We start from the raw sequence: 26,227 nt of genomic DNA on the forward strand, positions 1-26,227 counted from the left end.
CCTGAGATGAACAAACCCATACAAAGTTTTTGGCATAGACGACCAGACGACTATCACATGTTGTGACGAACTGGGACTGTTCTTACTGTGGTCTGTGAATGCTGAGTGGGGAGTGTTGGCCTGGAAGGACGGTCTGTATTGGGGGATGGGAGAGAGCATGTAATGTGAGAACCCAGGAAGGGGTTAGAGGCCAGGTGACACCTCTGCCCAGGAAGCTGAACAAAGGCTGGGGGAAGGAGAGGCAGGGGAGTGAGAGTGTTTCAGGAGAAGGCTGGGGAATGGATGGAAGCACAGACGGGGTTCTGACTCCTCAATGGGCTGTGGTGCTCCTGGGACCCCAAGATGGACCTAATTGGGGAGGATCCTGTTGTCTGTGCCTGCAAGACCTGTCTTGAACTGTGTTCTTGTCATCCAAATAAACCTTCGGCTTTACTGGCTGGCTGAGAGTCACGGTGAATCGCAGGAAACCGGGGGTGCAGGGCCCTGATTCCCCCACACTCCGTGACAGATGTAAATTATATGTGGCCATCCATGAAACAGAAAAGGCTGTTGTGAGTAAGTAGAAGGTTGTACAAAATTAGTGGACTAGTACTGTATAAGGCAGAGATGAAATGCCCCTCAGTGGCTCATTGGGGCATGCCCTGAACTCTAGGTAAGACCTTGTAATGAAATCTTCTAAACATGACCAGAGTTCACCCAAATATTCACTGCTTTAAATAATTCAAATATTCAAAACCTAGAAGGCAAATAATAATAACTACACACATATCATAATTATTATGAAATATAAATGATTTTTCAGCTACTCTCCTCATTATTAGAGGGCCCAGCTCATGCTTTTAAAACACTTAATACATTAATAATAATAATAATTAATAATAATGCCTATTGCTTGTATCAGTAGCTCTCCAAGCATTTTACTGTCTTTTTTTTTTTTAACGTTGCTCCCCTTTCAGCACCCCTGGGAGACGGGGCAGTGCCACCATCCCCGTTGTAAGGATGGAGAACAGAGGCACAAAGAGGCTAAGTGACTTGCCCAACATCACAGAGGAAAGTCACTGTGGACCAAGAAATTAGACGCAGATTTTCTATGTCCTCGGCCAGTGCCTGAACCACAGGACCAGCCTGCCCTTCACTTGAGGATGGCAATGTGGCCTTAGCACAAAATGGTTCCTAACTGGGAGCTGAGCAGCTCTGAGAAGCTGGATAATTGATGAGTTGCCAAATCTTAGCTGTTTGGTGCAGATCCCTTGGAAAACCTGCCCCTTAGTTCTTTTTGGTGCAAGATGCACTGGGTTGGTTATCCACAAAAAACAAGATGATGTAAAGAACTCACTCCCCTTGTTTACTGTTAAAAACCCACTCTCAACATTTAAATTCACTGAGAATAAATCTTCCTGTGTAACATCCTCATAAAGGCCTTTTTCACCTCCATGTTCCTCAGGCTGTAGATCAGGGGGTTTAACATGGGGATCACGAGGGTATAAAACAAAGAAATGATTTTGTCATGGTCCATGAGGTACTTTGAACTGGGCCGTAAATACATGAAAGAGCCCGTTCCGTAGAAGATGGTGATGGCTGCCAGGTGGGAGGTGCAGGTGGAGAAGGCTTTGCGTTGGCCATTGGCAGAGTTGATTCTTAGGATAGTGACAACAATGTATATGTAGGAGATGAGGATGATCAAGATAGTAGGTGTTACCACCACAGTGGCACAGGTGAAATGAACAATGTCTGTAATGCGGGTGTCAGAGCAGGACAGTTTCAGGATTGGGGACACATCACAGAAGAAATGGTTGATGACGTTTGAGTTGCAGAAGGACAAGCGGAATATAAATATAGTTTGAACAATTGCATTCACGCAGCTCACTAGGTAGGACCCCAGTACCAGCAGCACGCAAAACCACTTGGACATGATGACAGTGTAGAGCAATGGGTTGCAGATGGCCATGAAGCGATCGTACGCCATGACACCCAAGAGGTAACATTCACAGGATAATGCGATGCATAGGAAGAAGAATTGCAGAGCACACCCAGAGAACAAAATGACTTTTCTCACTGATACTAAAGTAATAAGTATGCTGGAAGTGATGATGGTGGCGTAGCTGACATTTAAGAGGGCCAGGTTGCTGATGAAAAAGTACATGGGGGTGTGAAGCTGGGAGTCAGTTCTGATTAAGGTGACCAAGGTGAGGTTCCCCACTAGGATCAGCATGTAGATCAGCAGAAACATCAAAAGGAGGATGACCTGCAGCTTCGGGTTTTGTGTGAATCCCAACAAGACAAACTCAGTCACTGCCGTGTAATTCCTCTCCGCCATTTATCCCAGATGCACTTTCCATTGCAGGTGAGAAAGTGAGTAGTACACTGAGAGAGGAGACAGATGAGGGCTGCCATAAACCGACAGCTAAGGGTAGCATAAAATCCCTCCTTTACCGATAAGGGGTTAAGAAGCTCAAATAACCTGGTTGGCACCTGACCCAAAGGACCAATAAGGGAAAGAGATCCCTTCAAATTGGTGGGGGAGGTTTTGTTTGTGGTCTCTTTGTTATTCTCTCTTGTACAGAGAGTGACCAGGGCTGGAAAAACCATCTCCTAAAACCCTACCTGAAATAAGCATCCAAGATTTCAAAAATTGGAAACAATAGCAAGGAAATGCGTTAGCTTATCTTTTATTTTAGCTTGTGAATTTTCCCTATGCTAAGAGGGAGGTTTATTCCTGTTTTTTGTAACTTTGAAGTTTTGCCTAGAGGGGAATTCTCTGTGTATTAAATCTTATTACCCTGTAAAATTACCTTCCATCTTGATTGTACAGAGGTGCTTCTTTTATTTTTTTTCTATTTAATGAAGTTCTGCTTTTAGGAACCTGACTGGTTTTTAGTGTTCTAAAAACATAAGGGTCTGGTCTGTGCTCAACTTGTTTATCTATTTGGTTGGTATATTATTCTCAAGCCTCCCCAGGAAAGGGGGTGAAAGGGCTTGGGGGGATATTTTTGGAAAACAGAAACTCCAAGTGATCCTTTTCCTGAATCTTTGTCTAACTCACTTGGTGGTGGCAGTGGTACTGTCCAAGGATAAGGAAGAATTTGTGCCTTGGAGAAGTTTTTTAACAAAACCTGATAGAAATACGCTTAGGGGGTCTTTCATGCGGGTCCCCACATCTGTTTCCCACAGTCCAGAGTGGGGAGGGAACCCTGACAAGGGCTGTCAAGGTTCCTTCCCCACCCTGAACTTTAGGGTATAGATGTGGAGACCTGCATGGACACTTCTAAGCTTAATTACCAGCTTACATCTAGTCTCGCTGCCACCACTCTCAAACTAACTACCTTTTTTGGATAGTCTTGAGAGACTTCCTCACCAAGTCCCTGGTGAACACCGATCCAACCCCTTGGATCTTAACACAAGGGAAATTTAACCATCCTCCCTCCTTTCCCCCACCAGTTACTGGTGAGTCCAGATCCAACCCCCTTGGATCTTAAAACAAGGAAAAATCAATCAGGTTCTTAAAAAGAAGGCTTTTAATTAAAGAAAAGAAAGGTAAAAGAAAGGAAAAATATAAACCCTCTGGAAGACAGCATACCAGCGTATCTCACAGACAATAGATTGAAAACACAGGATGTTCCCCTGGGCAGAAATCTTAATACACACAAGAATACCCAATTTGATAATTCCCTTAATGGCACCAAAATAAGTCACAAACGAAAATAAACAAAACCTATTTATTCCTTTCTAAAACTTACTACTCTGATAAGAGGCTGGTTCCTTGATCTTTTTCACTCTGGCTGAAACTGAAACTGACTAAACAAAGGAAAAAACTTCCCTCCTTCCTTTTGAAACATCTTGTTCCCCCATTGGTTCCTCTGGTCAGGCATCAGCTAGGCTAGATGAACTTCTTAACCCTTTACAGGTAAAAGAGGCATTAACCCTTAGCTATCTGTTTATGATAAGGGCTGTATACAAAACACCTCAAACTCTGTCACTTTCAACAAAGCATTAACTCTAGGCAGTGGAACCATATCAGAAATCCATAAGCCTCTCACTCACCATGAAGATCTGTTTCCCTCTCCTGTCTGATCTGCATGGAGTGTTCAGAGTCCACCATTGGCTTCAGGCTAGGGTTTCTAGCTCAGGGAGTGCGGCTCAGGCTGTTGAAGCCACAGGGACAAGTTCAATCTTTGCTGCTGACAACTCACCCACCTGCATAATGTCATTTCCAGGGTCAGATTCTGATACAATCCCCAACATCAGTTAGTAGGACCCCTGGGCAATGAGACTTTTTGCAGGGCAAAGTACTACTTGGTGTGTGAACGTCTCTGAGGCATGGGTGCTCATGCACTTTCTGTTATGGAGCCAGGCTAGTTGTTTCATTAGCAATAAGTGATGTGGGCAAGCAGGGAGTTGCAGGAAAGAGACCTTTATTCAGCAGCCTGAGGCTTCCCAGCATTCCATGCAGAGCCTCTAGCTTTTGTGCACAAGAAGCCTGACCCCTGTTCACACTCCCGAGCTCCTGATGTCACAATAAACTAGATTCCACCAGAAAACTGACCCTGTTGCTCGGGATCCACTCCTCAGATTACCACGGTGACAGCTATTAAAGTTGCACAGCCATGTTTATCACAAGCTCTGTTTTATAGCCTTGCCTTTCTGAAGAAGAAAAAAAACATTCCTTCCCCCAGAGCACCAGATCCGATATTTTTTCTCAATTGAGCAGCAAACTTACCCCAGCTGGGCGGTGGTGCTATTCACTTCGATGGGAGCAATGGTGGGATGAGATGCTATTCGGCATGTCTGTGGGGATGATCATCTGGCCCGCTGTGTTTAAGTCTCATTGGCTGGAATCCATGAAGGGACTCAGGCAGTGCAGCTCTAAGCATCATGGCATCTAATTTTTAGGTGCCTAAACAGACATAAGCACAGCACTGCAATCCAGAAAGCCGAGTTAGGTACCTCCCTGCAGAATCATAGAACCGTGACGGTTGAAGGGACTGCAAGGGTCATCGAGTCTTACCCCCTGCCAAGTGGCAGGATTTGTTGTGCCCAAATCATGCATCTGACTCTCTAGCCTCTTTTTGAAAACCTCCAGTGAAGGAGCTTCCACAGTCTCCCTGTACAACGAATGGGGACAGAGAGGCACCTTAAAATGCATTCCACCACAGTCAACATGATGCCAGGTGGGGAGTCTCCTAAGCTTGCAATAGGACCCACTGATTTCCTAAGCACTGCCCCTTCCTCACAGATAGGCACCTCCCTTCCACCTGGATTTATGTGACTCTCTCTCCTAGCAATCCATACACAGGTGCCCCTCTCCTGGCTTAATAGTAGTTTTTTGAGGGAATTAATCGGAATCAAAGAATATCAGGGTTGCATCTAGTCCAACCCCCTGCTCAAAGCAGGACCAATTCCCAACTAAATCATCCCAGCCAGGGCTTTGGCAAGCCTGGCCTTAAAAACCTCTGAGGAAGGAGATTCTGCAACCTCCCTAGGTAACGTGTTCAAGTGCTTCCCTTATACATTAAGGGATCACAGGAAAATAAAAACCCTACATTGTTCAAAAGCAAATTCTTCTTCCGAGCTCTAGTCATTGAACTCAGTTTTCAAAGCCCTAGTGTTTGGACAGTGGACACCACCCCACACACATTCCTCTACCACTCCTCTGAAACTCAACCCTCCACCACAACCATTGCTGTGACCATCCCCCAAAAGACCTGGCTGCTCCAAGCTTTCCCTCCCACCACATGCACACACACACACATGCAATTCAGCTCTCCTCTCCACCTTCCTCCTTGTCATACGTACACAACACGCAAGTGTAGAAGTCTGCCAAAGCCAGGAGTCAAAATTCCCAGAGCAAGGTGGGCCCTGGCATCCAGTCATCTTGAGCCACCTGGTTCTGAGGCCAAGCTGCCTGCAAACCCTCTGGCTTTCAGCCTTCCCCCTGCACATGCAAGTTTACCTTGGATAACTTTTGAAATGCTCCTTCCCTCAGAGTGGCAGTAGGTTTCTAAGGAACAAGTGACAAAATTACAGACAGAGCGTCATCATTAGACATATGTTATGCCTACTGAGAGTTTGGTCCCATACATACGTCGTGACAAAAATGACAAGCGCAGGCATGGTGTACAAGGGCTGAATTTAAATTAACTGAGGGGCCCTTGTTTTGATCCAGCAAACTGGCACAAGCCATTAATCCAGGGGGCAAAACCTACCTTGAAGGATTTTAAGATTGGAACCTGCCAGGTCTCCATGTGGAAGGTGCTTGGCACTTAGGAAGCCAAATGTGCATTTTTTAGGGGCAGTGGGTGCCAGACATTAGCTGGGATCAACCCTAAGAAGGTGAGAACAGTCTGAGGAGAATCAGAGCCCTAGTGTGCCCAGGGCATTCACAAAATAACATGATGAGAACTGCACAATTCTGATATCCTGTGACTTTTCAAGGGGCTCTCCCTTGCACACATGACTTCAAATTTAGTCCATTAACCCTACCCTGGACCTTCACGAGGATCAACTGTTTTCAAGTCTGAGTAAGGCTGTGGATTTTAAAGCCAATGGAAAGTGAGTCTCAAGCTTATCCATAACAGAGCTACTGCTCTACTCTAACGAGCCAGATCATCAGCACATGTAAATGGAAAATTGGCTTTAGTGGAGTTAGGCAACTGATACCAGCTGAGGATACAGCCTTCTTAAAATGTCAGGACCTCTAGAGGCAATAAATCTGATCTCCATGAGATTTGGCTCTGAATCAGAATTAATTCAAAATGCCAGAACCAAAAGAGAATATTTATTCCATTTTCATCAGAACCAGAGCAATTAAACCTACCTGCAGGAGGGAGACATCTGTTACTCTTGACTGTAAAGCAGATTGTTTGGAAGCCTTGTTTATAAAGTTATTTCAGTGCCATTTGGGGATGGAATCCTTGGGGAGCCCCAAAGTTCTGCAGTTCAGGGCAAACATGGAGGGGGTCATTAAAACTTTCACATCTCCTAGGGATAACCACACAAAGATGTGCAGTGTTCAGTTATTGCTCCAACTTCTGGGTATTTTCTTTCCTCTCCTTTTCTTTGTTTCAAAGAGAACTGGCCCATTCCTCCCCTCCTATCCCCCAAATCCTGATCAGATGCTTAAGGGGTCATTCACCTCAGAAGGTGCAAAAAAGTGACATATGTTGGAAAATAGATCCATAACCGGTTCCTTTAATTAGAGCCCTGCAACTCCACAGATATCCATTTTATATCTGCAGACCATTCTGGTGGATCACGAATCGTCTCTCCCCTTGTGGGTTCCCATACCAGCTGCTCCATGAAGCAGTCATTTAAAGTATCGAGAAGTTTTGTCTCTGCCTTTCGTCCTGAGGCGACATGTACCCAGTCAATATGGGGATAATTGAAATCCCCTGCTATAACTGAGTTCTTTACTTTGATAGCTTCTCTAATCTCCCTTAGTGTTTTATTGTCACTATTATTGTCTTAGTCAGGTGGTCGATAAAAGATCCCTACTGCTATATTCTTCTTAGAGCATGGAATTACTATCCATGGAGATTCTATGGAACGTGTGGATTCATTTAAGATTTTTACTTCATTTGATTCTACATTTTCTTTCACATATGGTGCCTTTCCCCTTCCCATGCATGACCTGTTCTGTACTTCCGATATATTTTGTACCCCGGAATGATTGTGTCCCATTGATTGTCCCCGCTACACCAGGTTTCTGTGATGCCTATTATATCAATACCCTCCTTTAACCTGAGGCACTCTAGTTCACTCATCTTATTATTTAGACTTCTAGCATTTGTGTATAAGCACTTTAAAAACCTGTCTGTTTATTTGTCTGCCCTTTTCTGATGTGTCAGATTCTTTATGTGAATGTTTCATATCCATTCAGACCGCTACTGCAAAGATCATTTCCCTAGCTCATTGGTTTGACTATGTCATCTCTTTCTCAGTCTCCCTTTACTGGATCCCCTTTCTCTATGCTTCCTTCACTTTCAAGACTCTTCACAATCTATTCCAGCTGACCCTACCAACACTCACTATTGAAAGGCCACCATTCATCCCAGATTGGCCAGTAGGCCCAGCTTCTGTCGCTAAAATGTTAAATTTTCAGACAAGAATCCTTGTGCTTTCCTCCCATGCCCTTCACACTTGGGAGGAGTGCCCTATAAATATTCACAACACTTTCTCATTCTCCTCCTCCCAATCCCTCCTGAAAACTCATGTTTGGTCTCACAGTCTCCAGAAACTTGACAACGATTAGGCCACAGTCTTATTGAGACAATTGCCCAGTATTGTGTCTTTTCTCGTACTCCCCCACCTGTCTGCAACGTCTGTTGTCTCCTGTCTTAAACTGGAAACCTTTGGGGCAAGGACTGTCTCTCTGTTGTGTCTATATGTACAGCACCCAGCACAATGGGGTACTTGTGGGCTCCTAGGGGTTCATTTTAATACAAATAAGAACAGTAACAATGAAGGCTGAATACTAGAGCAGGAGCCAAATCACATGGACCTAATTGCAAACTCTCTGGGGTATTTTATTATGTTTGTCAAATAAACAAACAAACAATAATAATAATAATAATAATAAATGACTAATCTATAGAGTTTAAGGCCAGAGGGCAACTATCAGTCTAATTTCTTACATATCACAGATCACTAATTGTTACAAATATAAAAACAGGGCAAGGAGAATATCTGACAGGTATGGCAATTTCCTGCCATGTTTTTGGGAGATCTCACTGTAATGAGTGTATGTAACATTGTAGGCCAGTGAATACATGAAATTGAATGGCAGAGGAGACCACAATGCTCCAGTGGGAGGTAATTAGACAAATTCTCTCAGATTCTTCAGAGATCAGAATAAAAGGGGTTTGGGGTCAATAACCTGAGTTTAAACTGACTCAGGGCCTCCTTCCTGATCCAGCAAATGTACAGAACTTCTGTCCAAGGGGAGGGCCCCCAGTATTTAGGGAAGGGCTGGAAGGACTGTCACCTGCCAAAGATCTTACTGGACTTGAGAGGGTGGGGACAGTGATCTATGGGAAGCTTTTCAGTGGGTGTGGAGGTTCTTTTATCATTTTAATTTGTTTTCTGTGTAAAGCTTTTACCTTAAGGATAAATGTGCTTGCTTAGAAAGATCTGTGTGATAACTGACAATTACACTGTTTTCTATCTCTGAGGAGACAAGTAAAGCAGGCTGGCTCATGGAATCTCATTGCTGTAGAATTCATAGTATAGGCAGGGAACTTTACAGCCTGGAAAATTTCAGTCAGAAAGTGGAGAGAGACTTCTACACATTCAAGGTTATGTCTACACTGGGGGTGTGTGTCAACCTAAGATACACAACTTCGAGTAGCTGAAGTCGGCTTATCTTAGGTCGATTTACCTGGCCGTGAGAACAGCAGCAAGTTGACCGCTGCCGCTCCCCCATCGACTCCGCTTCCCCCTCTCACCGCAGTGGAGTTCTGAAGTTGACAGCAGAGCGATCAGGGATCGATTTTATAGTGTCTACACTATATGCAATATATTGATCTCTGATAGATCGATCACTATCCGCCAATCTGGAGGGTAGTGTAGACATACCCCAAGAGAAGTGACAGGTGGGGAGCCAGAATTCTAAGAGTCGGGGCACTTTCTCGACCACAGAGGGGAAATATAGGGGCAGTTGCCCTGAACCGTGACGGAAAAATTGTTATTTTTCTCCAACAAATTTTGTTTTATTGATTAAAATTAAAAATGCATGACATTTCAACTGTTACCCAGGGTTTTCAGAACCCAAAGCAGTGGTAACTTAACTGTTTCACCCCAGGCAATGTCAGGAATAAATCAATGGGAACACAGCAATTCTGTCTGATGAAAGATTCATACAAGTAAGTGTGCTCTTATCTAAAACTACGATTTGTTAGATTTAAGCACACACAGACATAAGCAATAGGTTTAGAACATATGAAATAGTTACATAGAATCTGAGATGGTATTGAGTAATTTGCAGCAGGACCGTGATGGCCAGACACTTCCCTGCCAGGGAGTATGGTGTCAAAAAAGATCTCTGCCTGGGGTCCCAGCAGCCACCCCCATGCCTGGGGCTCCACTGTCAGGCTTGCGCCCCAGGTTCCGGATGCTGCCCCACCCTGGAGTCCTGGCTGCCGGCCCCATGCCCATCTCCAGCAGTGGCACCACCCTCAGCTCCTCACCCTTGTCTGGGTCACTCACTCCAGGAGACACGGCCCTGCTCCTAGCCCCAGTTCTGGGGAGTGGTGGGGGGGACAGGGGTAAGTGGGCTGGTTTTCTGCACCCCCACTATGAAAAATGTTCCAGACACCCAATTACTGACTGAGTTTAGGTCGAATCTTTTCCTAGGACTATCTTATTTCATAATTTGCCAACAGGTTGTTCCTTTCACCTTCCTCTCGAGCAGCTGTGAGTGGTGACTTCCAGACAAAAGAAACAGTGATCTGATCTGGTACAGCAGTTATGGCTAAATGATGAAAGAGAGAGAACACCCACATGTGACAGATGTTAGTCATGTTGTTTAATGAACTTATCAAAGTGTTTAGAGCCTAAGTGGAGCAAGGGCGTATAAGAATCTATATGGAATACAATGGAACTTATTCATATATTTTAAGGGTAGAAGAGACCATGAGCTCATGTAGCCTGACCTCCCATCTATCACAAGAAGCTAGTCAGAGCTGTCGAACCTAAGCAATTAATTCTGATGTTAACTACAGCATATTTTTTTAGAAAAAAAATATTATTGAAAAATTTCCAGTGACAGAGAATCCACCGCAACCCTAGGAAAGTTGTTACAATGGTTATTTAGAATACACTACAAATCCTAGTGTTTTAAAAATAATACACACTCCTTGAGTATAATTAAAAAGCTGATTTCAGTGAAGTCCTGCAATGATTAAACATGAAAATAACTTACAACAGCATATTACTTTATTATTGACAATATTTTAGGATTGACATGGTTTTGGCACAAGGAAACTTAAAAAATCTATATTATCTTCTGGATTCGCAGCATTTTGTTAATCAGGCCAGTTATTTGTGTGACTAAATATGGACCCAGGGCCCTACATTAGACATTCGTTTAAAGAAAAAACCCTTGACCTTCTCTCTGAATGAAATAATTGTAAGAAACCTGTAGTTCTCACTGAGATTTGAACACAGATTGCTGTGATTAGAGCTGATAGTGATAACCATTGAAGCAGCATTAAAGGAGATTCACTCTTGATTTACACAGCAACATAAATCTTAAGCACATAGATGTGGAAATTTCTCCCTCTGGTCAAAATTTCAGAGAAGAGAATATTGTTACCAAAATTACTTGCTTGACCAAAAGATCTATCCTCTTGATCTAACTGTAGATTTTTGTGGTTCCATTTAACCTTTTCTCAGTCCCTCTTCACCACTTCCATGTGCATATTCTTCAGGGAAGCTGCAACAGTTAACATGGAAATAACCGTAATGACATCGACTGCAATGACAACATTACAGGAGAACAAAAGTCCAAAGCCAATACATTGGTGGTATGTGAGTGGGATTGAAGCTTGTATCATCACAAGCATTAGTGCCCATTGCCACACTTCTCAATATCTCCTCCCTGAAAGTTAGATATTCCTTGAGGAATGTGTCCAAGACTTACTACAGACTTCTTACTGAGAGGTCATAAGTATTTTAAAAAGAAAATAGAGCTAACCACATATCAAAGGCTATTTCCATGGATGGTAGGCGACAAAATCTACAGAACTATTACTTTAAAAGTCCTAATAAGTTTCTAAGGATAGGGATCCCAAGGCTAGAATTTCAAAGGGTGGCTGAACTATAAAAGTGAGGGGCACCAATACTCCCAAGTTCTCTCCCTGTCCGTCTCTTTCTTTTGTGCCTAAGACAATGACAACAACCACCAAAAACAGGCTATGGACTTTGGGTGCAGATTGAGATCTGAAACTTGGACAGCAGTGATTATGGGAACTTGTGGTAAGAACTCCACTTTACACCAAGGCTGGTCTGATAAGTTGAGAAAGTCTTTTATCTTTATTTTTCTTGTAACCATTTCTGAGTTTAACACCTTATTACTTGTCATCACTTAAAATCTGTCTTTGCAGTTAAATAAACTTTTTTTGTTCTTGTATCAAAATTAATCCAGTGTTGTGAACTGTGTGGGTAAGTCCATTTAGGATGCCAAGTTGTTGCATATTGTTTCCTTACAGGGACAGAGACCTTTGTTATCGGAGTTGTCCAGGACAAGGCTGGATAGTGCAGTACAGAATACACATTTGGTGGGGGAAAATCTAGGACAGAGAATGTTGGGCTCACCCAGTGGCTATTTTGTAAGGCAGAGATGATGCATCATGTGACTGAGGACAAAGACATGCACACACTGTTCTTTCACCTGAGGACTTACATTAGTTCTTTCTTGTTTTGTTGTTTTCCTTAATCTAAAATAAAAGTCATTCCGACATTTGATTCTTGTGTGTGTGTGTGTGTGTGTGTGTGTGTGTGTGTGTGTGTGTGTGTGTGTGTGTGTGTGTGTGAGAGAGAGAGAGAGAGAGAGAAATATATATTCCCTATGAATATGAATGAACTTGTTCCAACCCTCCCTCCAGAACAAACCATTGATCCCCCCATAGATCCCAGCTCTTCTTCAAGCAGCACATTCAGACATGAGTTGGTTTAAGATTCTGAAACACTCACATATATTTTTATGCCTTAGGCTATGTCTACACTACACAGCTTTTAGTGACACGGCTGGGTTGCTAAAAGTTGGGCAGGGTGAACGCTGTTGGTCGGCACTTTTGCCAACAAAATGCTTCTACCACCACCGAGTGGGGTTTGCATTGTCGACAGGAGAGCGCTCCTGCCGACAATGCGGTCGTTCACAAAGGCGCTGCTCACAGCAAACTTTTGTCTTTCAGGTGGAGGGGGGAGGTTAAGTACCTGCGAAAAACAAAAGTTTTGTCTTTCAATTGTCAGTGTAGATGTGGCCTTACTGTTTTCAGTGTCCAACTGAGACCAAGAGTAGAGGTACTCGGACTGTCATGAGAAAGTGGGTGTTTGCCATCTATGTTTTGCTCATTGCCAGCCCAGTATTATAGATTCCAGATGTTTGCTTTGCACAGAAAAGCTTTGGATGCTTAAACAAAACCGATCTACATTCTGAGAGCCAGAGCCTGGCCTGTCTCTACAGGGGTCATTCACACATAAGGAGAAGCAGGACCCCACAGACTTCACCCTACGTAGGGGACTTTCTGGGGAAAGCATGGGCTGCACAGCTGACACATGGGTGGATGGAAAGTTGGCAGAGCATTGCCTCTTCCCCTGTGTTCCAACGAATCATCATAGATGAGGGTAGCTATCGGCTGTGGCACCTGAGTCACAATTCAATCCCTGATCTCCTCCTGGGGTGGTATAGTTAAGCACTGCCCCTTACACAGAGTGGGTGATCAAAGCACAAGGTAGCCCTGAACCGTTAGATAATTCCCAATCTCTTGAGCCATCCAATCTGCACAATCTGAACAACACCGAGAACTGAAAAGTCTCCATATTCCATCCCAAGTGCTTTGACTCATTCGGTCTCAGCGATCAATGGACCCGCTGGGATCAATTACCGACATGCATCACAGCGGCCTCGCAGGGCGTTATACAAATTACTTCTCCACAAAGATACCTGGCCTCAGCAACATGAAGATAGCTGAAGCTCCTTCGTCTATCTGACAGTTTGGAGAAACTTACAGTCCCAATGGCCTGTAAGAGAATATAAATCAGTCCCCTGCCCTTCCTCCAGATGGGACTTTCTTGGAGCTATCACATAAATTATTCATCCTCACGCAGGTAGGTTTGCTTTGTCTGAGTGTAGCACTAGCGGGGAAAGAAAAGTAAAAGCCTATTGCAAGCAGCAAGTAAAATTTAATGATCCACTGGAAAATCGGGTTGAAGGTATAATTTTGACCTAAAATTTCCTAACTGATCAGAGAGCTACTTATGTAGGAAATGACCCCTTCAGCTGAAGCTGCTACATCCAGAATCTAAAGAGCAGCACACAGCAGGTGAATCGTTGTGTTGCTAGGCTGTACCCTGGGCTTGGGCTGTGTCTGGGGAGAGAGATGGTGCTGCAGATAACAGCAAAACACTTTTGATTCATTTCATGTGCTGTCATTATTAACTGTCCTCCCAAACTCTGAGTCCTTTCTTCTCTCGTCCCTTTGTAAGAGGCCACATTGTGGGATCCCAATGGGTAGTGTATAAATCCCAGATCAGCCTCTGAGCTTTACTCATTCTGCAACTGCCCGGCATTGGGTAGAGATTAATTCCTATGAGATTTCCAGAAGGATGCACCAGAATTGACCACAGGGATCATTCACAGCACAGCAACAGTGTTAGCCCCGGCAACACCATACTGGGAGTGTAAGGGTCACAGAAATAATCTTCCAAAAGATTTATTCTGAAGTTACTAGACTTGGCCAAGAGGGAAATGTGATCCAAGGATCTCTTGATACCAACTAGCAGAAGGCACATAGATATACAAGGAAACCTCTGGGTCTGATATCAGCACACTAATCCACCAAATTTTGTCATGTAAGGTCTCTAATGAAAGCCTGGGCCCCACTGGTCATCATAATCATTCAGCTTTATGTATGTATGTAAAATATGTGAAGACTTACGTATATATACAAAAAACTAGAGTCTCTAGGTTTGTGAGTTAACACAGGTCACCAAAAAGTAATCCACATATTCCTGGCAGTCAGAGGGGAAGAGATGCTTATCTCACTGTAACTGGTCATGTGCAAATTAATTACTGTATGGACACTATTTGCAGCCTGAGCAAAATGCTAATCAATAAATGTTGGAAGCTGCAGGGAAAAAGAACATGGGTAACCTATGTAAGGGTAAGAATCTATCTTTGAAACTACTTCTGGGATGCAGATTAACCCCCAGTTATTCCATCAACCTGTGAAGACAAGCAGCTAGCAGGACTGATTTTGAGAAGGGATCTCCACCAGACTGCTTGAAAATGCTGGGGAAGGCCTGGGGTAAGCTATCTTGTGGGTAAGCCATGATTTTTAGTGACTAAAAAAGTTACGGATTCAAGCTCGGATGCCTGTCTTTTGATGTTGTTGTGCCTTGTTAGTTAAGTTTAGGCTCTAGGAAGCATGCTATGATTTTGTTTTATAAGTAACTGTTTCCAATTATCTTACTTTCTATCACTTGATTCTCTGTTCTTTGATAATCAACTTATTCTTGTTTTCTGTATATCTAAGTGCTGTGTGTTAAGTAGTGTGGTGATCCTAAGGTGTGTTTTGCAAGCTGCCGTGTACAATTTCTTTGGGGGTAGAGAGGCTGAGAGCTCTGGGTGTGTTCAGTGGAACAGGGGCTGAGTACACCAGAGGGACACGCAGAAGATTTGGAGGGGGTTGATATCTGCCTATGGGTAACCCGCACAGAGAAAGCGAGGCCTGCAGAGGTCTGGAAGGCTGCGCTTGTCTTGCCACAGGCTGGGGAATTTAGGTCTAGAGCCAGCGTGGACAAGACTTCCTCATGCTAAGGGTAGGTGGTGCTGAGGGACCTCAGCCCTTGATACTCCTGGAAAGTATCACAGGAGAATTTAGCATTTAAAATAAGTTGGTCTTTAATCCCTTTTGTCATTAAAATACCCGAGTAGATTCTAATCCCCTGATGCTCTGACCCTAGCAAGACAAGTTAACAACCTCGCCCACATCTGGTCATCCTTACCTGGTGATCAGGAAAACTGTGTACCTTTGCCATTGTTCTGAATAATTTATTCACCCAAAAATGCAGGTTTGCATCACCCAAAACTTCTGGTAGACTTGTGTCAAATTCTGCGAATGGTTTCAGGGAGGAAAAAAAATTTAAAAGGTGAAATATTTCATTTTGACATTTTTGAAACAATGAGTTTCAAGGTTTTGTTTGGAAATGACATTTTATTTAAAAAATATGTTAGATTTAACTTTAAAAGAAGGAACATAAGAACATGAGAATGGCCGTACCGGGTCAGACCAAATGTCTATCCATCCCAGTATTCTGTCTGCTGACAGTGGTCAATGCCAGGTGCCCCAGAGGAAGTAAACCTAACAGGCAATGATCAAGTGATCTCTCTCCTGCCATCCATCTCCACCCTCTGACAAACAGAGGCTAGGGACACCATTCCTTACCCATCCTGGCTAATAGCCATTTATGGACTTAACCTCCATGAATTTATCTAGTTCTCTTTTAAACCCTGTTATAGTCCTAGTCTTCACAACCTCCTCAGGCAAGGAGTTCCACAGGTTCCAAAGGAGCAGAGGGTAAAAATCTGACATGTAAATGATTTTGGGGTGGGGAAGAGGAAACAAGTTACTGGTATTTTAGGATTTTTCAGGTCAGTCACCAAATCAAAGCAAAACAAAAATCACCCAGCTCTAATGTAAACTCCCTTGATTTCTGCTGGGGGAGGGGAAGGTTTTTCAGCTGAGCCAACAGTGAACTTCACCCTCTGGCAATCAAGTTGGCACTATGTTATAGTTTTGTGCTAATAGTTGTTCTTTGCAGATTGTCCACTTCGAAAGAGAGAGAGAATGAGTTACTCACACATGGGTAAAAGTACTCTTACTTTCAGCAAACAAGGGTCTCAAGTGGACTAAAATGCTGTCATTGGTCATATGGAATTCCAGGTCCTCACACTATTTTTTATTTATACAGAAATTCCCCTTGTGTATGTCTGCTTCAAAGCCTGTGTGAAGCAATGGCCTGGGGAAACGACACCACCGTGACTGAATTCATCCTTGCAGGATTCACTGACCATCCAGAGCTGCAGGTTGCCCTCTTCCTCATATTTCTGGTGATCTATGTTCTCACCTTGCTGGGGAATATGGGGATGATTGGCCTAATCTGGAGGGACTCCCGATTTCACACCCCCATGTATATCTTGCTCAGCAACTTGTCACTTGTTGACCTTGGCTACTCCTCATCCATCGCCCCCAGGGTGCTGGTGAGCTTCTCAAGGAAGAGTAAGGCTATTTCCTACGCTGGATGTGCTGCACAGCTATATTTCTTTTTGGCTTTGCCACAGCTGAGTCTTTACTCCTTGCGGTGATGGCCTATGACCGTTATGTGGCCATCTGTAACCCATTGCTCTATAGGCTCATCATGTCCAAGAGGTCCTGCGTCTGGCTCTTGGCTAGCTCTTACATGGCTGGGGCTGCAAATGCAACCATGTTTACCAGCTGCACCTTTCAGCTGTCCTTCTGTGGGCCCAATGTAATTGATCATTACTTTTGTGACGTCCTTCCGCTCATGCGGCTCTCCTGCACCGACACTCACAACAATGAAATGTTGCTTTCTATCTTTGCTGGTTTCATACAACTGACTACCATACTGATCATCCTCTTCTCTTATCTGTATATTACTGCTGCCATACTCAGGATCCGCTCTTCCGAGGGGAGGCGCAAAGCCTTCTCTACCTGCGCCTCTCACCTGACAGCCGTGGCTATATTCTATGGCACGACGGTCTTTATCTACTTACGACCCAGTTCCACCTCCTCACGGGAGCAGGACCAGGTGATCTCTGTGTTCTACACGGTGGTGATCCCCATGCTGAACCCCCTCATCTACAGCCTGAGGAACAAGGAGGTGAAGGCTGCCCTGGGGAGAACGTTAGAGAGAAGAAAGTTCTCTCAGCCGCTTTGATGAATAATTTGATCATGTTTTGCATTCCCTTCCACTCTATGTAACTTTATCATGAAAATCAAAACTCTAATGCGTTCAAGTTTTAAGAATAATGTTTTAGAGAGGTGGCATGGTCCAACAGATAAGACACTCAGGAGATCTGGTGTGACAGATATTGCAACCCCATGCAGTATCTTTGGGACCATTATATTAAATTCCATTATATGAATGGTTTATGTATTACTGTTTTCTAGTCCAGGGGGATGGTTCCCACAGCTTCTATGGGAACTAAAACCTGAGGGTGAGGGGTGTTGATTAAGGCAAGTCCCTGCGAGTAAACTCCAGAGAAGTTCCAAGGGGAGTGGAGTCTGTCTCATTTAGGGCCAATGAACCTGTAACTCCTCTATATGGTCCAGCAAGGACACCTGCTTTTAGGTTTCCAGCTCTGCAGCTCTCACCTCTCTTGGGTGGGGATGCACATCTCTCTCCCTCTTGACTGGGGTTTTCTGCAGTTCCACAGTTCACTACCTACACTGTGAATTCCCCAGTAAGCCAGACTGCCTAAGCCAACCTGCTTTACTTTTCTCCTTAGTGACAGAAAACAGTGTATTGCTACAGTTATAAGTTACCACACCACTCTTGCTAAGCAAGAAAATTCATTCTCAAGGGGAAAACATTGTAGAGAAAATATTAAAAGCAAGAAAAGAACCTACATGCATGCAAATAACTTCACCAAAGATCACCCCAGCTCCAACAAGGGCTCTGGATGCTGAACTGTCCTTCAAACCTTGCCATCAAGGTTTTTTTTTTTCCTATGGTTACAAGCTCACAACACCTTTTGCTCAGAACAAACAAACAGACTGGGCTATGTCCTTCCAAAACTTCCCGGGAAGGATTGAGGCAGCCCTTGGAGACAAAATCCTGTCTGTTTGGAGCACTAGAAATAAGGCTCTGTCAATGTCCCTTCTTTGTCCATTGGGCCTTGAAGAATCCAATTTGAACGAGTATACATAAGCTCTCTCCAGGGGGTGGTAGCTCTCTAGAGATGTTACAACTTGAGTGAATTTACCCCTTCAACCTGTTCTTAATTTTTGGAGGGCAACAGTCCTCATGTCCCACAGAATTAAATACAATCCCTAGCACGCAATGATACATACATTTAATTCAATAAGTTTTCACATAATTCAGTAAGGTTTGTGCAGGATAATGTGTGAAATTGCCATCATAGGGTCTATGGATAGACAAGATAAGTGAGATTTTTTTATTAGACTAGCTTCTGTTGGTGAGACAAGCTTTTCAACTCTACAGAGCCCTTCTGGAGACCTGAGAAAGGGCCAATGGGACAGAGAAGGAGGATACTGGAAGCCAGGGTTCCTGGGTTCTTTGCCCAGGTCTGAGAGAGTCTAGTGGGTTAGAAAAAACAGGCTTCACACCCATTCTGTGCCTGAATCTCCCTGCTAGGAGTGACAATGTTCTCTCAAAGTTCTCTTCATAGAATACAGAAACCAGGAATTCTAGTTCCCAGCCAGCTCTGCCCCAGCCAGACCCTACTACCAGCCAAAACTGGGAACAGAACACAGAAGCCCTAACTCTCAGCCCTTCTCTACAAAAGCCCATAGATAGAAGATTATCTTAAAGTTGCCCAACACTCTTCGTTAAGACTGCCTATACACAGTCCTATCTTACAAACTCTACCACTCAATCTAAAGGAAACCACTACTCCCTGAGCATGGTCTTTTATAAAGAGAGGCAGTCAGGCTATTTGTGGGTGGGGCTAGAGGGCCTTAGCTCCGCCTCAGAGGCTCTCCTATATTAAGGGCACTCCAGCAAACACCCCCCCTTTAAAGGGAAGGCATTTGCAAGATAGGTTGTGGGTGTGAGATATTGAGAATTCATCTACCAGGGTTGTGACCCCAGGATCTCACCTGGACATTCCTTTGGGGGAAGGGAGGAGAATACTACATTAGGAGCTGAATGCAGTTGATATGACAGAGCAGGTTTCTCTTTTCCTGAGTACATAATTAATCTGTGGAACTTCCTGCTTCAGGATATTAACCTCCCACACACACACACTTCTATGGTTCACACATCTTGTTCTCTCAGTGTTTCTGTGTTGATTCACTCTCCCCAGCTAATTTCTCACAGTCATCAAGCACTCTTTCTGTACTGGAGCCAAAATTCAACTTTGTTCCTGCCCCAGCCTGGGACATATTTCCTTGGACAGTCTGGCTTTTGGACTGCCACTCTGTTGCTTTTGATAGCCCTAGCAAGAGCTGGCAGGAGGGTGGTGTCAGGATAGGGTGGCCAACATTGTATTTCAGATATAAGGGGCTGTTTTCATAGCACCTCTGCCCAAGCCCTTCTCCCAGTATATCATCAGTTTTAGTTTAACAATAAGCAGAACTCACCTACCTTCACCAGGGGGTATTTCTTGTGGCTTATTGCAATGCTCAGCAACACCTGATCTTGTAAGGAGATGAAAAAATAAGGGATATCCCTTGAATAAGGGATTGCAGGCAACCCTATGTGAGGAGGGCACGTTAGAGTGGGGTTTCTACAAGCAGGAGGTTCTGGCTTCTGACAAGGGGATACTGGGAATAGGGTATAGGGAACCTTCCCCTTCTGGGGAAAGCTGGTCCCAATCTGACCTTTGGCCAGGGGCAGGGATGGGAGGAGGTCTGGGAATGGCATACAGGATCTTTCCCCTCTAGACCCCTGAATCTGTTACATTGTATTTAATGAGTTGGTGGGTTCTCAGCCCAGTGTGTAGGACAAATGTGTCCACCTCCCAAAATTCACCACAGTTGGTACCAACTGATACCCTTGCTCACAAACCTCAGGCTGGGGGCTGACCAGGCCACAGAGACTGAGCCCAGCTCTAGGGGTTACAGAGAGGCCTTCCAACTGCTCCTTTTCCTGGTCACCAGAATCAGCAGGGCTGGGTAAGGAAACCTGTGTGGTTTTAAAGGCCTGGACAGCATCTGACAGCAGCCCTGCTGAGGCTGTCAGAGCAGCTGTGCTCATTTGGTGCTGTTAATAGACATGTGATGGGCTCTGGAGGAAGGAGAGTCCACCAGGCCTGGTGAGATGCTGCGGGTGTTGCTATTAATACAACTCCTCATAGATTAACTAGTTGTCTTGAGGCAAATGTTAGGGCCTGAGATTTGAAATCTCTGCTAGGAAATGGAGGGAGGTTAAGCTTCAGACAGGACACCTGGGTTCTAGTCCCAGCTGTGGGAAGAGAGTGGGGTCATCTAGGTTAGGAGCTGGGATGGGGCAGGGCTGGGAACCAGGACTTCTGGGTCCTATTTCTGGCTCTGGAAGTGGGGTGGGGAGAGAAGAGAGTCAGGACTCCTGGTTTCTATCTGCAGCTTGGGAAGGGAAGTTTTTTGGGTTAGATCAGGAGAGTTGGAAGCCAGGACTCCTGGGACCTACTCCTGGTTCTGGGAGGAGAGTGAGGTCTAGTGGTTAGAGAAGGGCAGAGGGGTAACCTGGTTGTCAGGACTCCTGGGTTCCATTCCCAGCTCGGTGGGAAGAGCCTAGAGGTGTTTGCATTTCCACCCTGCTGAGCTAGTCTTACTGGGTGGGAAAGGTGTGCAGTTACAGCATGAGGCTGATTGTTGTGCAGACCCTGTGCAGAGCTTTTTTCTGGTGCTTCCCTTGCTGCAGAGAGAAGGAGAATGAGCTCAGAGTGTCTCGGAGCCTGGTGATGGGACCTGACTTTGGGAGCAGGGACTGGATCACGCAAGGATATTATTTCCTCTGGTGATCAGGCTCTGAGCCCTGCTCGGTCCTGGGATCCCTGAGGGAGGGTCCAGCAAGCAAAGCTTTGTGACAGGATGAGCAGGAATTGGAGTGATTCACCCATCCTAGGCTGGGGGCCCTGAGCCATTTTGCTGTGTGTAACATGTAGGTTTGGGGTGGGAGAGGTGGGGATTCTAGGGCAGGGCACAAAGGGTTAACATCCTCCCCCCAATTGGGAGCATGTTTAATCCTTGAGCAGCTGTGGGGGGTGCTCTTGAGCTGTAAGGGGTGATGCTTTGGGTGCTGAAGAGTAAGGTGCCATGCAGGGGTTTGGGGAAAGCCACATGACATACAGAAGTGGGTTCAGGTTCTGGGATATAGGGCCTTTGCTGCGTTATGGGGTATAGGGGCCTCTGATCCAGGGGGGCACGGGCTGGCTCAGAGGGGTGGGGAATGGGACACAGGCCTTTCCCTTCCAAGGGGTCCTGGCTCTGATCCAGTCTGAGGGCAGGGGGACCAGCTGGCTGGTGGAGGGGAGCGAGAAATGGGGGTGGATCCACAAGCATTTGGAGAACCATCAACAGGCCCTACTGTCCTCTGGGGTCCTATGTCTTGGGGAGAGCCAACAACTGCAGGCAGCCCCTTTACTCAACACTGTCCCCACATTTTCCACAGGCTGGGTTTGTCCTGGAAGTTATCTCATTGTTGAGGGTGACCTGGATTGCAAGGGAGGGTCTTCTGCAACAATGCAGATTCCACCCTACAAATTTCAATGAATGTTTGCAATGTCTTTGAAACACATTCACATTAATAATGCACAGTGGACCCACTTTAACCACACTTCCAAACTTTCTTGCCAAGTTACGCAATCTCAGTTTGACAGGCACAGACTTTCTAATCATGCCCACCGGGAGCTTATTAACATGGTCAGAAGCTAATACGGTTTCTGGAGACATGGGTCAATTACACTAAACTGATCACCTCAGGTCCGGAGATGGAGGTACCTGGAGACGTAACTTCCCTGGATTTTGCATTTTTGTTTTGTGGCCAGAGCCAGGGTGATTATTTTGAACCAGCGCACATAATCACCAAAGTGCATTGCCTTGTTCCTCATAGGGGAATTAAGGAAATTACCAGCAGAGAATTCCCTAAGAGGGAACATACAAAGACAGAAACTAATTATTTGATTTGTAACTGCAAAACGGCACAGAAGATACATTTGAAATTCAAAACTGTTGTTGCAGTGACTATATTAATATGTCAAATATTACTATTAATTCTACTAATGTCAGACTTACATATCCACCTCTCTCTCTATAGCCCACATACCCTCTGCCCAGACCTTGTAGATCAGGATGGACACTTCTTGATTGGATGCACCTTAATACCATGGGAAAACAGCGAAAGAATATGGACAGAATAAACATGTTTTAAACTGAAACTGCTATCAGAGCTACAGGTTACAAAACAGGCCCTCCCATAGGATAGAATAATTCCCTTCGCTGCAGGAATGATTGGAATACTCCAACTTGTGGCATGCAGGACATGAGACTATCTGATAATCATGACCTTTTCTGGCCTTAAAATCTATGGACCTGTGTACCAATTTAATTTCCTATTTAAAAATAAAGCAAAGAGAAACTTCTGTGTTCAGAACTATTTCGGTGAATTCAGAGAGGAATAAAAAAAAATTAAAACCAGTTGCTAAAGACAGAAAAGAACATTTTGAAAATCCACCCACTCCCCAAATAGACAGTGCACTTCATTTCTGATCTGTAGCAACCTTCCTGGCATTTCTATTTCTATTCCTGGATCCTCTGGCATTCCAGTCCTGTCCAGCTCATCTCTAATCTGCGGGGTCCCACACATGCCCCCAGCTCTGCATCAAATGCTAATTTGCATCACCTTGGTTTCCATTACACTAAATATGTAGGATATGTGCGCGCATGCGCACACACACATGCACACACAAAACCTCCACCAACACACTTTAGTGGAGAGGGCAGATAGCCTAGCATTTGGGGTGCCTGTGGCAGGGCAGGGAAGTGCGCTGTAGTGGGGGCAAAGACAAAATTGGAGGCTGGGGACTGGCTAGAGCAACATTTAGGGCACTAGCCTGTTAGATGAGGTGGGTTCATGCCCCTGCCCCCTGTCATAACCTTAGAGTGTCAAACATATTGTAGGTTATGTCTACACTACCCCCCGCATCGGCAGGTAGTGCTCGATCGATCGGGAGTCAATTTATCGTGTCTAGTCTAGATGCAATAAATCAATCCCCAGCCACTCTCCCATTGACTCCGGAACTCCAGCGCCATGAGAGGAGCAAGTGGAGTCACTGGGGGAGCGGTGGCAGTCGACCCTGCGTCGTGAAGACGCCGAGGTAAGTCGACCTAAGATACATCGACATATTCCCGGAGCTGAAATTGTGTATCTTAGGTCGATTCCCACCCACCCCCCATTGTAGATCAGGACTAAGAAGTTGTTGACTGATATGTGCAGGCAGCAGCAGAGAGAGACGGAGAGCTACCTCCGCCTACAACACCAACTATAGATTGCAAGGTGCTGTGACATGGTGATAATAGGAGCCACATGAGGAACTTAGATAGCTAGACCTCACCCGTAACAACCCTGCTAATTCTTTGCCTGGATCCCCTGGAATTGCAGTTACAGCCTATCCACACAGCTCTGCTGATGCCCTTCAGTCCTGTTGTGCTACAATCCCCTGCCCCGATGTTTCACTCTTTGCCCCCCACCCCACACATCATACAGCTCTCTAAAGTCTTTTCCATAAAATATTCCATGCGTAAGCACACTGAATTCCTTTCCGCTGATAAAGCCTGAAGTGCAATGTAATGGAACAACATGGGCAGAATTGTTTATATACTGGGAGCTTTGTGTACTGAAGGAGGCCTGGTATTTCTTGAAATCTCCATCCTAAAGGAAGTCCAAGGTCCCCAGGACATTTCCTTCCCAGAGGCGCCTTAGTCTGCACAATGGTTCCAAGCTCACTGTGGACCAATACTGAATGAGGAAGCACTGCCGTGGACTGGGTGTATCGAAGTTCTCTGCTGCCACGCTGTCCTTGTGCATCTGAGAGGCATCACACAGATTGCACTAGCTATGAGGGAATGTGGAGCAGAGTATGTCCGGGAATAGGAGTGGGAGTGTGTGTTATGTCATTGGGCCCTATAGATAGTGTAATGAACATGCTGGCTCATGGTCAGGCCCCACAGCCCACCTGACTCCAGAATTAGCTGGAGAAAAAGGACTGGGCCACAGCTCATTCTGGGAGGGGATCTGGTTTGTGTATGACCATCAGAGAACGCAGTCTTACTCACGTTCCACATTGTGACAGTAGAGGGGTCCGTGTGAACAGGCAAGGCAGTGACACCCAGAGGGCAAAAGAGGATCAGGGTCAGCTAGCGAGCTGCTGAGAGCGGGCTGTGGCCGGCCACAGGCAGCAGTCTGGGAGCTGGTTGTGGAAGAGGAGGACAAGTAGCAGGCAGCCTGAGAGCAGGGCCAGAGGCCGGGGATGAGAAGTTGTAAGCCGAGCATTAAAGCACGCGAGGCTCTCAGAAGGCGAAGTGTTTAATAGGGATCCACCAAGGGACGGAGAATCCACCAGAGGCCTAGGGCTTGGAGGGCTCACCGTGCTGATCTCTGTGTTCATGGTACACGGAGCTCACTAGAAGGGACTCGTAAACTCACAGCAACACCATCCACTGGGCACAGTAGATTCGATAGAAGCAAAAGAAAAGCTGGATTATTCCTTGCAACAGGCGGGCCCCGATTGTGCCTGTTCGGCACAGCCAGCCCAGATCTTTACAGGTATTTACGTGCCTAATTCACATTGAAATCAATGGGGACTGGATATGACATCAATAGACCTATTAATGTCAGTGGGACTTACAGCAGGCCCATAGGGAACAGCACCTCCTCCTGTCTGGGTTCAGTCATCTCTGCTGCCTTCTAAGAGGGAGGGGGAACATGACCCTGTCTCCTCTCCCCCCTTGGGGGATTAGCAGGGAGCGATGCTTGGACTCAGAAAGTGAAGAGAATGTAGTTGTGCCAGCTTTCCGTGCAGGGGCTCTATGGTGGAAACTTTCCTTGCACTGTCTCCTTAACCCTGCATGTTCAAGCAAGGACAATGTGACCATTTGCAGCAACTGCTCCCCTAGAAACTTAGCTGTGCACAAATCCCCAGGCATAGAAAACATGTCCTGCATCAAAACTATGTGTCATAATTGCTTAAAGGACCCAAGACCCTCAGCACCAAAGCATAGGCCCATACCCCTTGAGTGCACAGTAACTCCGTTTGCTGGTCTCTGTAGTAGATTTTTATCTTCTCTATGGACCAGCCACTAGACAGGGGCAGGGCGCATTTAGCTAGTATGTTACATGCACTCAGAAAGCTTTCCCTGGGCAAAATGCTCCCATAAAACTTTAAATTTGCTTGTTTATGGCCAATGTAATTAGCAGGAGATCTGGGCAATTAACTTGAACAGAGCATTTCTTGTTTACACCTGGTCCACTGGCATCAACAGAGTCATGCTGACGCAGAGCAGCCAGGGCTCTAGCTTTCACAGGGCTGAGTGGGGTAAAACAGTGATGTTTAAAGAATAATAATATGAGTTTGATTCCCATTAGCACTTGATCCCTTTATGGGTTTGGGTCTGATGTGGGGGACAGAGGCTAGAAGAGTGAAGCTGCTCACTAGAGTCAAGTTTTTCAAAAGTGAATAGTGGTTTTGAGTACCAAGCTTGAAGCACCTCACAAGGACTGGACTTTCAGAGAGCGCTGAGCACCCAGCTGCGATGAGTCAGATCAC

The 26,227-nt window shown here is 45.3% G+C and overlaps 2 protein-coding genes across 2 annotated transcripts; one reads left to right on the forward strand and one right to left on the reverse strand.

Annotated features, from left to right (window-relative positions):
• Positions 1 to 1,378: 1,378 nt before the first annotated feature.
• On the reverse strand, positions 1,379 to 2,317 carry LOC115651647 (olfactory receptor 1019-like). The gene has a single exon (XM_030562741.1). The coding sequence runs from the start codon at positions 2,315 to 2,317 to the stop codon at positions 1,379 to 1,381; it is 939 nt and encodes a 312-aa protein (XP_030418601.1).
• A 14,406-nt stretch (positions 2,318 to 16,723) lies between these two features.
• On the forward strand, positions 16,724 to 17,676 carry LOC115651322 (olfactory receptor 1019-like). The gene is given in 2 exon segments (XM_030562255.1): positions 16,724 to 17,042; positions 17,045 to 17,676. Coding segments are annotated over 2 exon segments (942 nt in total). The 5' UTR covers positions 16,724 to 16,732.
• The last annotated feature ends 8,551 nt before the right edge of the window (positions 17,677 to 26,227 follow it).

This window comes from Gopherus evgoodei, chromosome 4 (genome assembly GCF_007399415.2).
Source record: "Gopherus evgoodei ecotype Sinaloan lineage chromosome 4, rGopEvg1_v1.p, whole genome shotgun sequence".
Classification (NCBI taxonomy): Eukaryota; Metazoa; Chordata; order Testudines; family Testudinidae; genus Gopherus; species Gopherus evgoodei.